At 39.5% G+C, this 16,378-nt stretch overlaps 1 protein-coding gene across 3 annotated transcripts in view; it reads right to left on the reverse strand.

The window, feature by feature from the left end:
• Positions 1-16,378, reverse strand: part of KCNIP4 (potassium voltage-gated channel interacting protein 4) — a 1,220,174-nt gene that overhangs the window by 122,646 nt on the left and 1,081,150 nt on the right. For all 3 annotated transcript variants that reach the window (XM_015138055.3, XM_015138058.3, XM_078003197.1), the window contains one exon: positions 2,441-2,565. In XM_015138055.3, the coding sequence (XP_014993541.1) occupies positions 2,441-2,565 (125 nt within the window). The remainder of the gene's footprint in view (positions 1-2,440; positions 2,566-16,378) is intronic.

The following is a 16,378-nucleotide window of genomic DNA, read 5'->3' on the forward strand; positions in this document are numbered from 1 at the left end:
AAGGCCACTCGTGTTTATCAGAGATGTCTATTAATATTTTCTGAGCAAACTGCAAAGTCCTTTCTTTTAAAGAACTATATAAAATAGGCTTTTGGCATATTCAGGTCTGATGGAAATTTGTCTCATGGGGCGGCGTGAGATGGGAGAAAGAGAAAGCAATAAAGATAGAGAAGAGAAAAAAAATAGAGAAAGAGGAGAATGGGGAAGAGCTGAAAGGAGACAATAATTTACAAGGGGAAGAGACAGAAGAGGTAAACTAAAAAAAAAAGGAGAGAAAGAAAGGAGGAGTGAAGAAATAAGAGGTAGAGTCAGAAGGATTAAAGAAGGGGAAAGGAAAGAGTTTGGGAAAAGCGGGGAAGGAGAGAAAAGGAAGAAGAGAAGGACATATGGGCAACAAAAGATAAAATAAAGCAATGAATGCAGACTTTGGAGCCTAGCAATTTATTGTGAAGTGGCACTTGTATTAGACATGCTGCAGAGATGCTGGCTCCAAAGGTTAATAATGGCAGTAATCATGATTCCAATTTATAGCAAATGCAATGAAAGGCAGCCAGACCCCAAACAGAGAAACCCTACGGGATGGCAGTGGAATAATAACATAGCAGCAGTCGAGGAATACAGGGATGCTGGGAGATTGGATTCAGTTCTCCTGTGTTCGACAACTATTTTGTATCTGGTGTACGATCCAATGTTAAAAAGAAAAAAAAAGTATACTTATTACTAGATGTCTGAATCTGAGCAAAGAAGTTTAGGTGTTTACATGAACACATTTGAAGTTTTATTCTGTGATTTGCCTCCTCCGAGCACTGACTTTTGGTCCAGATTGGTCTTTTACACCTCCTTTCCTTTCTGTCCTTGCTGCTCATTGTTTCTCTACTGCCAGTGGTCAGTACCGCTGTTTCATTGCAAATGCCTGCTGTCTCTGAAGCAGAGCAGTTATAGAATAGGCATAACTACTCATCCTCTTTCCTAGTTGTCAAAGCCCTTTTCTCTTTACGCAGGTTTATTTATATGTATTGTCTTGATAGATTACCCATCAAGATTCCTTTTAATCAGCGGTTTGTGTGTGTGATGAACACTCATCTCCATTATAATCTCCTCTGCCCCCATCTATTGCCACAAAGTCCTAGCTCTTTGCAGATCATTAAGTTTTGGAGGAGAAACAAACTTACTCTGCATAATAGAGGGAGAAAAACTTAGAAAGCCCAGGGCAAGGAGAAGGGGGTGAGGAGCAGAAATGGGAGAAAGACAGACCCCATTCATTCAGACAGATGGTGGAAACTTGTGTGCAGTGTGCATGTGGAAACCCTATAAAAATATTCTGCAGTGTCAACTACAGGTATGAATTCTCTGAGTAAATTGTTGTTGTGGATCCCAAAGAAGAGGCAGAGATTCTTATCTGGTCTGCATAAGGTTGGACAAAGGCAGCAGTTGTGGGGGGGACAGATGTGAAGAGGATGGAATTAGAAGAAATCCTTGGACATCACAGACTTCTACATGCCATGGAACTGGGGATCTTAGGGGATGGGTTTCAAAAGGGATCAAAGCAATTTAATTTGGATTTCCAGGGGTGCCTGTAGCTACGTTGGTTTCCATATGTATAAGAACAAACTATATGTTGGGGGGTGTATGCTATTTGATACATAAACATTTGATGCCTTTAAGGATGACCTGTTTTCAAATAGATTCATGACAACAAGTTTTCTCTCCCTGTTCAGACCATAAGCTCCATAAGGATAGAAGTGTATCTTCTCTGACTTTTGAATAACCTGCAGCATCTAGTTTAACCCTTAGCACATACGAAGTGTTTAGTAAGAGACTGTGTCTCATAGACTGCCTGGATCCACTCACTTTCTGTCACCCCATCCTCTGGGGTTTTTCCGGGCTCTCATTCCCTTTTGGAGATGATTCACCCAGGAGGGAGGGGCATCTGCACACCTGGATTGCAGAGAACCAGGTACAGTGATGACCTACAGATACTTCTGGTTTACAGACATTGGCAACATGGTTTTTTCAACTATGAAAGTTACAGTAATTATCCTCCAATGCCAGGAATGGAATCCCTTGATAGACCTCAATCTATATTCAAGACTCAAGTCAAGCACTAGCCTGTATTTAAAAACTAAAGAAATAATGGAGGTTTATTGAAATTATGTCATTATAGTTGACAAAGAGAAAATATTTCAACCAAGAACTGAATTGAATAAACCTTTCTCAGAAACTCTCTTTGTTTAATGGGCAATTACAGTGTACCAGCATGGGTGTGCCACAGAGAATCAAAGTCCACAGATACTGATTATATTCCTATCTAGGAAGGATCAGTATGAAATACACATATGATGGGGCTCTCACAGAATGGGATATTTTCCCCCTTTTTCTCTCATGTCTCAATATTCCTTTGGGAACTGTGTGAAAGTAAAATCAAAAAGAAAGTTCTTACATTCTTAAATCCTCTGTAAAGGATCTGAAGCTCTTTCTTGGTAAATTTGCTCTGGGCTTCCAGAAGCTCAAGGGCCTCAGGCCGATGCCTGACAGTGGCCATCTCCAGTTCATCTTCCACGCTGTCTGTGGAAGAAAACAAGAAAGAGTCTTAGGACCAGCCACTGCTCACTGAGGCTTACACATAGCAACACAGGAAAACAGAAGAACATGTCTGCTAATGTCTGTGATTGTCCACAGAGGAAGGACCCTCAAAATGCCAATAAGGCCTTTACATTTCCCAGTTTAAGCGCATTAAGCTAAAACACTTGGACATGATTTTTTTTTTGCATATTCTTGTCATTAATGTAGATATTACAACTCTAGCATTTTTTTTTAAGATAACAAAAAAGAGCACAGGAATTTATTTCAGATAATCAGTGCATTATATGATTACTTCAAATAAAAAGTTTAAGTAGTAATATATGTTACTCTATATCTAACAGTGTAGTAACATATATTTCTTTATTTTTTCCAACGTTTAAGTTCAGAGGTACATGTTCAGGATGTGCAGGTTTCTTACATAGGAAAACGTGTGCCACAGTGGTTTGTTGCACAGATCATCCCATCGCCCAAGTATGAAACCCAGCATCTATTAGCTATTCTTCCTGATCCACTCCCTCCCCCAACAGGTGCCCAGTGTGTGTTGTTCCCCAGCAGTGTGTCCATGTGTTCTCATCAATCAGCTCCCACTTACAAGTGAGAACATGCAGTGTTTGGTTTTCTGTTCCTGCATTAGTTTGCTGTAGATAATGGCTTCCAACTCCATCTATGTGCCTGCAAATAAAATGATCTCTCTCCTTTTTATGGCTGCATAGTATTCCATGGTGTATATGTACCACATTTTCTTTTTCCAATCTATCATTTGTGAGCATTTAGGTTGATTCTGTGACTTTCCTATTGTGAATAGTGCTGCAACGAACATATGCATGCATGTATCTTTATAATAGAATGAATTATATTCCTTTGAGTATATACCCTGTAATGGGATTGCTGGGACAAATGGTATTTCTGCCTCTAGGTCTTTGAGGAATCACTGCACTATCTTCCACAATGGTTGAACTAATTCACACTCCCACCAACAGTGTAAAAGTTTCCCTTTTTCTCTACAACCTCACCAGCATCTCTAGCATTTTTAAGGTACAGTTAGAAAAACATAAAAGATCACCAATAGTCCAACCTGGAATTTGTTTCTATATAACAACCACTAGTTATAAACAATGGAATTGTCATTTAATAATAATCAGTTTTGTGCCCTATGTATAATGCAACTACAAGATAGACTCTGCTAATGTTCTCTAAGGATTCCATTGAAATCAGGTATTTTGCACAGCTACTTGGGAAGCTGAGGTCGGGGGATTGCTTGAGCCCAGGAGGCTGAGGCTGCAGTGAGCAGTGATGGCACCACTGCAGTCCAGTCTGGGTGACAGGATGAGACCATGTCTCAAACAAACAAACAAAAATAGAACCTTAGACTGTCAGAATTGAAGGACATCTGAAGAAAGATACAAGGAGACAGAGAAAGAAGGAAACCTCCCTAATTCATTCTATGAAGCCAGCATCACCCTAATAATAAAACCAGCAAATGACATAACCAAAAGAGAACACTACACACTACAGACTGATATTCTTGATGAACATATATGTTAAAATCCTTAACAAAATACTAGCTAGCCAAATCCAACAACATATCAAAAAGATAATTCACCATGATCAAGTGGGTTTCATACCAGGAATGCGGGGATGGTTTACCATACGCAAGTCAATAAATTTGATATACCACATAAACAGAATCAAAAACAAAAATCACATGATCATCTCAGTAGATGCTGAAAACCATTCAACAAAATCCAACATTTCTTTATGATTAAAACTCAGCAAAATTGGCATAGAAGGCACATACCTTAATGTAATAAAAGCCATCTATGACACACCCACAGCCAACATAATATTGAATGGGGAAAAGTTGAAAGCATTCCCTCTGAGAATGGGAACAAGACAAGGATGCCCACTCTTACCACTCCTCTTCAACGTAGTATTGGAAGTCCTAGCCAGAGCAATCAGACAAGAGAAAGAAAGGGCATCCAAATTGGTAAAGAGGAAGTCAAACTCTCGTTGTTTGTTGATTACATGATTGTTTACCTTGAAAACCCTAAGGACTTCTCCAGAAAGCTCCTAGAACTGATAAAAGACTTCAGCGAAGTTTCTGGATAGAAGATTAATGTACAAAAATCAGTAGCTCTTCTAAACACTAACAGTGGCCAAACAGAGAATCAAATCAAGAACTCAACCCCTTTACAATAGCTGCAAAAATATAAAATACTTAGGAATATACCTAACAAAGGAGTCAAAAGACCTCTACAAGGAAAACTACAAAACACTGTCGAAAAAAATCATAAATGACACAAACAAATGGAAACACATCCCATGCTCATGGATGGGTAGAATAAATATTGTGAAAATGACCATACTGCCAAAAGCAATCTACAAATTCAACGTAATCCCCATCAGAATACCACCATTATTCTTCCCAGCATTAGAAAAAACAATTCTAAAATTCATGTGGAACCAAAAAAGAGCCTGCATAGCTTCATAGCCAAAGCAAGACAAAGCAAAAAGAACAAATCTGGAGGCCTCATACTACCTGATTTCAAACTATACTATAAAGCCATAGTCACCAAAATGGCGTGGTACTGGTATAAAAATTGGCACATAGACCAATGGAACAGAATAGAGAATTTGGAAATAAACCCAAATACTTACAGCCAACTGATCTTTGACAAAGCAAACAAAAACATAAAGTGGGGGAAAGGATACCCTTTCAACCAATGGTGCTGGGATAATTGACTAGCCTCATGTAGGAGAATGAAACTGGGTCCTCTTCTCTCACCTTATACAAAAATCAACTCAAGATGGATTAAGGACTTAAATCTAAGACCAGATACTGTAAAATTTCTAGAATATAACATTGGAAAAACCCTTCTAGATATTGGCTTGGGCAAGGATCTCATGACCAAGAACCCAAAAGCAAATGCAATAAAAACAAAGATAAATAGCTGGTATCTCATTAAACTATAGAACTTTTGCATGGCAAAAGGAACAGTCAGCAGAGTAAACAGACAACCCACAGAGTGGGAGAAAAATCTTCACAATCTATACATCTGACAAAGGACTAATATCCAGAATGTACAATGAACTCAAATCAGTAAGAAACAAACCAACAATCCCATCAAAAAGTAAGTTAAGAACATGGACAATTCTCTAAAGAAGATATACAAATGACCAACAAACATGAAAAAACGCTCAACATCACTAATGATCAGGGAAATGTAAATCAAAACCACAATGCAGTACCACCTTTCTCCTGCAACAATGGCCATAATCAAAAAATCAAAAAACAGTAGATGTTGGTGTGGATGCAGTGAACATGGAACACTTCTACATTGCTTGTGAGAATGTCAACTAGTCCAGCCATTATGGAAAACAATGTGGAGATTTCTTAACTAAAAGTAGAACTACAATTTGATCCATCAATCACACTACTGGGTATCTATCTAAAGCAAAAGAAGTCACTATTCAAAAAAGATACTTGCACACGCATGTTTACAGTAGCACAATTCACAATTGCAAAATCATGGAACCAACCCAAATGCCCATCAATCAACAAGTGGATAAAGAAACTGATATATTTATATAATGGAATACTACTCAGCCATAAAAAGGAATGAATTAATGGCATTTGGAGTGACCTGGATGAGACTGGAGACTATTATTCTAAGTGACATAACTCAGGAATGGAAAACCAAACATCATGTGTTCTCACTGATTTGTGTGAGCTAAGCTATGAGGACACAAAAGCATACGAATGATACAATGGACTCTGGGGACCTCGGGAGAAGAATGGGAAAGAGGAGAGGGATAAAAGACTACAAATATGGTGCAGTGTATACATGGGTGATGGGTGCACCAAAATCTCACAAATCACCACTAAAGAACTTACTCATGTAACCAAATACCACCTGTACCCCAATAATTTATGAGGAAAAAAAAGAATTGAAGGACATCTGCTTATTTTACAAGTAAAGTGTAAAAAGAAATCAGGTATTTTGACTTGAGCTACAAAATAAAATGTTCAGATTAGGTGCTGACATGGGTAAAGTAACCAGTAGCCAGTTGGTTTCAGGGGTACATACTGGATGGACGGGGGCCTACGGGATGTTCTATTTAGGTCCATTTTGTAGTCAATAGGGTCAATAGGTATAGATAAGCTTTAAAATATTATACGTTGCTTTGTGAATTATGTTTACACTATAATTTCTCAAAGATGTTTTATGCAAAAGGGAATTTCGTGCCCACAGATGTTTGGAAAATGCTGTGTACTTTAATATAATTTTGTCACAAAATATTAAAAAATGTAGGTTTGAGAAGACCTGTAACAAAGAGTCCTGTTTAACTTTGCATAACCCAAATGACCCCAAAGGTATTTGTCCACAGAACCTTTTCTGGCCCAAGTAACATCTGGCAATATCTGCACATTTGCCCTAGGGTCATGTAAGCGCAAGTCTGAAAGATTTGGAAATATATTAGGGTTTAGGTGCTTGTGTCTCAAAGAATATCATCCTTCAGTCCAGCTCCTTTGAAGTAGGGTCAGATGGTGGCCTATAGGAATTCTCTCTGTTGTGTAAACCAATCCACACCTCAGATGAAGAACTTAGCAGGAATAAAAACATCCAGGCTCAGTATGAAGCCATGGCTTCCCTTTTCTATCCCTTCTTCTTGACTACACATTCTAGACTCAGAGAGAAGGATCTAAAGATAACAGTCAGCTCCTCTTGTCCCAGGACCACTAGGACCCCAATCCCTTGTCCCATGGGTCAGTTGGAAATGTAGTCCTCTTTGCCAATGTTGAGTCATTTTTGACACTACCTCTTGCTAACATCTGCTCCTCCTTATTGCTCTGCCTCACTGAGAACATTGAGGGGACAAAGCTCTCACTTAGCAAAGAGAAGGTCAGTGGTACCCTAATCTTAGCGTATCTTAATTATTGCCCTCAAGGAGTTTACCAAAAAACAACAACAACAACAACAATATTGGTGATGAAACAAACACTTGGAGTGGCTCTATTTGTGAAAATGAGTAATAGATAAAAACAAACATTTGCTTTGTACTTTTTATATTATAATAACTTATCTGGAAAGAGTGAAATGGAAAAGCTTCAGAATAGTGATTGATGAATAAAAACAATAGAAAAGGACATGAAAAGATGAGAAGGCTAAGAATAAACTGAGCAGACAAGGATAAAATTGGTGGGAAAGTAAGTAGTTGTGCTCCTAAAGTATGTGGGAAGAGCTAAAAGTAGCTGGAAAAGGGCACCTAGGCATTAACAAATTGATCTGGGCTTTATGGGGAAAACCAAAAAAGCCAAAATGGGGCTCCTTCAATTTTCTCCTTCATTCATTTGAACAAATGGGTTGATTCTATTCAATGGGTCCTGAGATAGAAAAGATGACGGAAAATGTTGCTTTTAGACTGCTGTTGATCCAATGACTTCAACTGTGTTGTATTACTGTATTTGCCAATGCAGGAGCAAATACCGTGCAATAGACCTTATGTAAATAGACAATATCGAATAGAAAGGGTATGCTTTCTTGAACAATATCTGATGTAATCTCCTTTTGAATCATTTATAGTGCAATTTCTTCAACCTAAAATGTTCCACTTTCCTTTTCCACCTGTTAAAATGTATGTATCTTTCAGGATCCAATTTAAAGATAAGTGCCTCATCTCTGAAGTCTCTCTGGATTGTCCCACTATGCAGAATTGATGACCTCCTGGTCATCGTTCCTCCACTCTGGTTCTTGTATAGCATGTAAAACATAACATCACGATCTGCTCATGTTTGTTTTCTCCATCGTGAGTATTTTTGCAGACAAGATCAGTATCTTACATGTCTTGTTTATCCTGTGAACCTAACAGGGAGTCTGATACTCCTTTGTCACTTAAGAATAATCTGGTAAACAAACGATGTTCCCGCTCAACTTTATGATCCTCTCCAATCCCTTGAATATTTGCTGCCCTATAGGGAAATAATTTTCAAACTGAAATTTGTGGTCCGTTGGTGGACCTCAAATGTCTTCTTCAGAATCACTATGTTCTCTATTCATTGTGTTGGGAAATACAGCAAAAGTACGGGGGATTTTAATTACATTTTCTGAGCAGTCTTTCAATCATAACATAACCTTGTCTAGACCTAGTGACCCTCTACACAGGAAAGAAACAAAACAGCGGATTAACTTCTGTGCCTTTGTATTGGGCAGTAATCTGAGCTGTGCTACAGAGTTTCTTTCTCTGTGCAAAGTCTGAGACAAAAGACACAGGGCTGGAGGATCAGTATAATTGAATTAAGTGTGTATGATAGGATGATCATCACATGCAGCATTTAAAAAAAAAAGAAAAAACAAAATAAAACAAAACAAAACAAAAAACGCTCTTGAAGTGTCTGCCTGTGGGCTCTCTTGCTTTTCCAGCAGTCTGGTACCTTACTTCTTAATGACTCCTACCTGCCAAAGGGCTGTTTCTATGTCTAGGCAGCTGACAGGCTCTAAAAACAAAACTGAAATCATCAGCAATCACCAGCATACAATAAGTTAAAAAAGCAACACCACTACCATCCTGTCTAACACGGTGAAACCCGTTCTCTACTAAAGATACAAAAAAATTAGCCAGGCGTGGTGGCGGGCGCCTGTAGTCCCAGCTACTCGGGAGGCTGAGGCAGGAGAATGGCGTGAACCTGGGAGGCGGAGCTTGCAGTGAGCTGAGATGGCAACACCGCACTCCAGCCTGGGCGACAGAGCGAGACTTCGCCTCAAAAAAAAGCAACATCACTGAACCCAATCAACTCTGATTCCTGGAGGCAAACTGTGGGGAGCACAGCGTGATTCGCATGTAGGACTGTGAATTCTCGTTGTGACTCAGCCACCTTGTAAGAGCCTGCATTTTGGGCGGTTTTAACCCAGTGCCTAACATTTATTGAGCCCCTGTTGTATCCCAGGAGATGGGCAAGGTGCTTGATTGGCATAATCCTAATCCTCACAATAACCCCAGAGTGAGGTGTAATTGTTTATTTTTCACATACATGGAGACTGAGTCTCATGGATATGAAGAAATTCATGACCAGAAGTCAAATATGTATTTTTATATATATATAAACATATACGTATATCTTATGCATATATAATGGGTTTCCGTATGTATGCACAGGGACAGGATTTACACCCAGGTCTTTGATGCTACAGCTTATGTTCTTTCCACTTCGCCACAGTCTCTTTCAATACCAACAGAAATAATGATATAAATAATGATAACCTCTCTTCTCTCTTATTTTGTCAAACTCCTCAGAAAAGTTAACTATATTCATTAGATCTGTTTTCTTGCTCTCCCCTTAATCTACTGCAGGCTGACTTCTGGTTCTATGGTGGACTGAATTGTGTCCCTCCTCAAATTCATATGTTGAAGGTCTAACCCTGTATTTGGAGGTAGGGCCTTTAAGAAGATAGTTAGGGATAAGCTGGGAGTGGTGGCTCACACCTGTAATCCCAGAACTTTGGGAGGCCAAGGTGGGTGGATCACCGAGGTCAGGAGTTTGAGACCAGCCTGGCCAACAGGGCAACACCCCAGTCTCTATTAAAAATACAAAAAATTAAGCGGGCGTGGTGGCGGGTGCCTGTAATCCCAGCTACTTGGGAGGCTGAGGCAGAAGAATCCCTTCAACCCGGGAGGCAAAGGCTGCAGTGAGCCGAGATCTCACTACTGCACTCCAGCCTGGGCAACGAGAGTGACGATACATCTCAAAAAAACAAAAACAAAAACAAAGAAAGGTAAGGATAAATAAGGTCATAAAAGCTTTGTAGGATTGGTGTCCTTTTAAGAAGAGGAAGACACACCAGGAATGTTGGGGTACCTCAAATGTCTTCTTGGGCTCACAGAAGAAAGGCCATGTGAAGACGGAGTGGGAAGATGTTGCATGGCTGGTACCTGGACCTTGAACTTCCAGCCTTTAGAACTGTGAGAGAATAAATTTCTGTTGCTTAAGCCAACCAGTCTGTGGCATTTTGTTGCGGCAGCCCTAGCAAACTCATATATCTACCTATATTCAAATGACCAAATGACACACAACACTGATAAAAGCAGGTCTTGTTAGCCACAAAGTTTGCACAGTGAGTGCTGGGCAGTTTGCTAGCCAATTATGTCATTTCATCTTCACAACACCTTTCAAGAGAAGGATTATCATCCCTATTTTATAAATGAGAAAATTGAGGCTTGGAAAGTCTAACTTGGCCAAAACTCAAGTAACCCTTGGCCAAATGGCTAGTTAGCAAACAAGGTGAAGACAGGTGCTTCAGCAGCCCAAAGTCCAGGTTACTGAGCACTGTGCTGGGAATGTCAATAGCAACCATCACCCTATGGAGAACTTTTGCTCTAAGCCTGGTTGTATATTATCTCATTTTAATACAGGCAGAAGTTCAGTGAGATAGCTACATTTTACAAGAAGTCATGTAGCCCTCATTCTACAAGGAGTAAAGTGGGACTCACATTTCTTAAATAACTTACTCAAGGTCACACAGCTTCTAAATGACAGGGCTGGGATTTAATCCCTGGCTTTTTGACACCAAAGACCATGAGCTTAGTCAATATGCTATTTCAAGAGATGGCAACAATTAAATTACTTGGTTCAAAATCCTAGGGGATAAAAGATTTTTCAATCACAAACTAGTTGGCTGCTGAGCCTCCAATGCCTGGATTTCTTTCCAGGGAAAATATGCCTCAGGCACCTTCAGATCACCAGACCAGCCAGACCAGCCTGTGCTGATAAGAAACACATGGTAGAATAAGGTATGAAGTGATGGGATCTCAGAGCTGGAAGGAACACAGGAAGTTGTTTTTCTGCAGTTTATCCCTGTGAAATTTAGATTTGGGAAAGATGAATGTTTCGTTTGAGACAAAAACCAGAACCAGATGGGACTCTGGCCTCTGGAGTCATCTCCAGGCCATGCCGACATATCATCACTCAGGCATCTTGCAGAGGAGCCAATTCAAATGTGTATTTGCATCCAGAGATAAGCGAAATACAAATAGTATTTTAATTCATGTAGCTTCTAACAAATTTAATTTTAATCAGACAACAAATTCCCAAACCCAGACACCCTTGAGCTTCCTGGCTGTCTCTTTTTGTCCTTTGTTCTTTAGATTTCAGTCTCTCAGGGCCGAGGTTGTCCTAAGTTTGACTCAACAGTCCCCTCAGGCCATGACACAATTGGGCTAGAAATTGGAATTCAAATCATCTGGGAACAACAGAATGAGTTTTAAAAATAGGCATCATTCTCCCCTTTCTCACAACTTCTCTTAAAGTACAATAGAAGCTTGGTACAGCTCAACTCAAAATTATGCAAATTTGACTCTGAGGTCAAACCATGCTGTCCAGAACACGACTACAGAACATCTTGCCTTACGAACGGATATGAGTGTGAGTCCTACCTTCTGAAGACATGCTTTGGAAACAAGTCTTCTAATGCAGAAACCAAATCATGTTATGAAGAACAATGTCACTTTTTGAGAAAGCTGATTCAGAACTCAGGCCGTGTGCGCAGAGGTTGAGTCCTTGTCTATAAAGCATGAAGCACTGTGAGGCTGTTGGCTTCGTTCTTTTACTTAGGTCCTGCCAAAAGACTGGAAGGATTATCTTACTTGGCACCCTGAAGGTGCTGTGTAAGATAATGTGAAATAAATAACTACTTGAAGCATTCCAAGAACAGTGAGTGTATCTACAGCAGGTCTCATTTTTTTTTTCTTTTCTTCTTTTATCTTGAGATGGAGTCTCGCTCTTGTTGCCCAGACTGGAGTGCAGTGGCGCAATCTCGACTCACTGCGAGCTCCGCCTTCCAGGTTAAAGCAATTCTCCTGCCTCAGCCTCCCAAGTAGCTGGAATTAGAGGAACGCCCCACTACACCTGGCTAATTTTTGTATTTAGTGGAGATGGGGTTTCACTGTGTTGATTAGGCTGGTCTCAAACTATTAACCTCAGGTGATCCACGTGCCTCGGCCTCCCAAAGTGCTGGGATTATAGGCGTGAACCACCGCACCTGGCCCCATTTCTAAATACAACATGACTCTTATTTAAAAATAAATGTATCCATTTGTCATTCTAAAGATATTATAAATATTGTAACTTTAAAATTGTATTTGAGCTGAAATTAATTTTTCTAGACAAAGCTTCAGCCTGCTTGACTTATATTGTTTTATCTCATTGATAAAAATACCCTCTGAGCCATTACTCCTAATGTTTACGTTTTATTACATTGGCCTAATAGTGAGTTGATCCATATGGCAATAACGTCATAATAAGGTTGGCCACTTTCTAATGATATGTTATATATTATTAGATATTTAGAAGCTTGGTCCAGCGGTGGATACTGGAGGAAGATTTCCAGTGCTGAAAGATTCTTGACCATAGCATTCGATACTATTCCTGAGAACTTCTAGGATAAGGAGGTGATGCTATTGTTTGTTTAATGTTCAAGTCTGATATGTCAGGACAAAGAAAAAGCTGCCTGGAGGAAGATTTCCAAAGCGAATTTTCATGGCACTGTTATAATTTATTTCCGCCCCTCTTTTCTACTGCAAAAACTTGCAGGGGGATGACAATATCCTCACCATTCCATTCCTCGATTCCACTGCTCACAAAGCTCAAAGAGGGTGTCATGATAATCAGCTGAGGAAATAGTTTCTTGGGTGGAGGAATTTGCTGAAGTCCGCACAGCTGTACGGCTGATGAGTGTGGGCAGGGGGAGCCAGGACCTGCCCCAAACATGTCTTTCCTCTTCCTGTTACATCGTTTGACCTTCTTGGATAGCGAGTTTAAACTGGGGCCGGGTCCTGTAAGCAACTCTTTAGGCTTTGACAATTTTAAATGCTTTATTGCAAGAATGCAGAGGTCTAGGAACTCCCTTGCCTTTTCCTATCTTTATTACTATTCACCCAGTCACCTACCAAGAATTATTTTCAGGTGCACATGGAGAGTATAGAAGCAATTAATTCCAAGCTGATCACACACAGGCTGCAAGTAGAGAGCAATCAATCCATTCGAAACACTGCGGGTGTCCTAGGCCTTCCCAGACCATCCTGAGCAATTGGAATCCTGATGTTTTAGTTAGTTTGACATGTATTTCTGCAACCCTGGCCCTCAATGTACGTTAGAACCAAAATACAAAAACAAACACCAAAAAATGAACAAAACATTTATAATTAGTACTTTATCTTATTTAATATTTGTATATCACATTGAAAATGAACACTTCTTAAAAATGGCCATTTAGTTTGAACGCCTTCTGTTATAGGTGCTTGTTGGCAATGACATTGCAATTTCCATTCCAGGAGAATGAGAATTGCTTTGCAATTTCATAATTGAATTCAATCACTTATGAAATATAACAACCCAGTGGTGAACAGCTGAAGCTATTTGTCACAGCACTTATGAAATAGATTGTCTCTACCTTATTTGTAAACATAAATAACTCTTCAACAAGCTTAGATTTTAAAAAATAATCACCTAATTGGAATGCTTATTATCAGCATTAACCATATTATTACTACAGCATCATGAATGGCCTCTTATGGTAGGAGTTATTATTATTATTATTATTGTTATTATTATTTTGAGAAGGAGTCTTACTCTGTCATCCAGGCTGGAGTGCAATGGTGTGGTCTCAGCTTATTGCAACCTCCACCTCCTGGGTTCAAGCGAGTCTCCCGCCTCAGCCTCCCAAGTAGCTGGGACTATAGGCACGCGCCACCACACCTGGCTAATTTTTGTATTTTTAGTAGAAAAGGGTTTCACTTTGTTGGCCAGGCTGGTCTCAAACTCCTGACCTTGTGATCCTCCTGCCTCGGTCTCCCAAAGTGCTGGGATTACAGACATCAGCCACTGTGCCTGGATGAGTTATTATTTTTTAGGTGGTAGGGTCTCAACTGATTTTTGGTAAATGAGAAAAACAAAAATTATATCGCCAGTCATTATACACAGACAGAAAATCTACAATAGGAATGCTGAGGGGGCAAAGGAAGGAAACAAGAAATTTAATTGAATTTACACATAAAGACAGACCAGAAGAGACTGATATTCTCTTCAGGAAAGGCAAAAGCTGAGAGGGATTATGAGCAAAGAGAAAAATTTTAAAAAGCAATGGTACATGGAGAGAGATGAAGAAAGCCCAGATTAGTTTATGAAATTAAAAATGCCCTATCCAAGGAGTGTCTCTTGAACTTTGATAGACTTTCTCCTATTTGTCCTAAAAATCTAATATTAAGACACATGTATGTGTATATTTATTACAACACTATTCACAATAGCAAAGGCATGGAATCAACCTAAATGCCCATCAATGGTAGACTGGATAAAGAAAATGTGGTGCATATATACCATGGAATACTATGCAGCCATGAAAAAGAACAAGATTATGTCATTTGCAGAAACATGGATGGAGTTGGAGGCCATTATCCTTAGCAAATTAATGCAGGAACAGACAACCAAATAACATATGTTCTCACTTATAATTGGGAGCTAAAAGATAACACATGGATACATAGAGGGGAACAACAGACACTGGGGCCTACTGGAGTGTGGAGGGTGGGAGGAGGAAGAGGATTAGGAAAAATAACTAGTCAGTGCTAGGCTTAATGTGACTGCCAAGTGGGTTCACCTTACCCACTGCCTAGACAGAGCCAATTTATCAAGACAGGGGAATTGCAATGGAGAAAAAGTAATTCATGCAGAGTCAGCTTTGCGGGAGACCAGAGTTTTATTATTACTCAAGTCAGTCTCCCTGAGCATTCAGAGGTGGGAGTTTTTAAGGATAATTTGGTGAGTAGGGGCTTGGGAAGTGGGGAGTGCTGATTCGTCAGGTTGGAGATGGAATAATAGGGGGCTTGAAGTGGGGTTTTCTTGTTGTCTTCTGTTCCTGAGTGGGATCTCAGAAATGGTTGAGTCAGATTATCGGTCTAGGTGGTATCAGCTGATCCACTGAGTGCACGGTCTGCAAAATATCTCAACCCCTGATCTTGGGTCTGACAATAGTGATGTGATCCCCAGGAGCAATTTGGGGAAGTTCAGACTCTTGCAGCCAGAGGCTGCATGACCCCTAAACTATAATTTCCAATCTTGTAGCTAATTTGTTAGTCCTGTAAATGCAGATTGGTGCCCAGGCAAGAAGGGAGTCTTTTTGGGAAAGGGCTATTATCAATTTTGTTTCAAACTCAAACTGTACACTAAATTATTTCCCAAGATTAGTTCAGCCTATGCCCAGGAATGAACAAGGACAGCTTAAAGCTAGAAGCAAGATGGAGATCTCTTTCACTGTCATAATTTCCTCAGTTAAACTTTTGCAAAGGAGGTTTCATTCATACCTGGGTATTTACGACCAGACAAAATAATCTGTACAACGAACCCCTGTGACATGAGTTTACCTATGTAACAAACCTGCACATGCACCCCTGAATTTAAAAGTTAAAAAAAAAGTTGAATACACAGAGATAGAGAATAAAACAATGGTTAAAGTGGGGAGGAACTAGGGAGATGTCGTCAAGGTATAGAAAGTAACATATAGAATGAACAAGTCTAGAGATCTTAAATTACAACATGAAAATTACAGTTAATATTGTATTGAATTTTGGATCTTTGCTAAAATAATAGATTTTAGGTACTCTTACTACATATGAAAAATGGGTAACTATGTGAGATAATGAATATGTTACTTTGCTTGACTATAGTAACTGTTTCACCATTTATATGTATATCAAAACATCACGTTGTATACCATAAATATATATAATAACATTTCAAAACGTT

This window comes from Macaca mulatta, chromosome 5 (genome assembly GCF_049350105.2).
Source record: "Macaca mulatta isolate MMU2019108-1 chromosome 5, T2T-MMU8v2.0, whole genome shotgun sequence".
Classification (NCBI taxonomy): Eukaryota; Metazoa; Chordata; class Mammalia; order Primates; family Cercopithecidae; genus Macaca; species Macaca mulatta.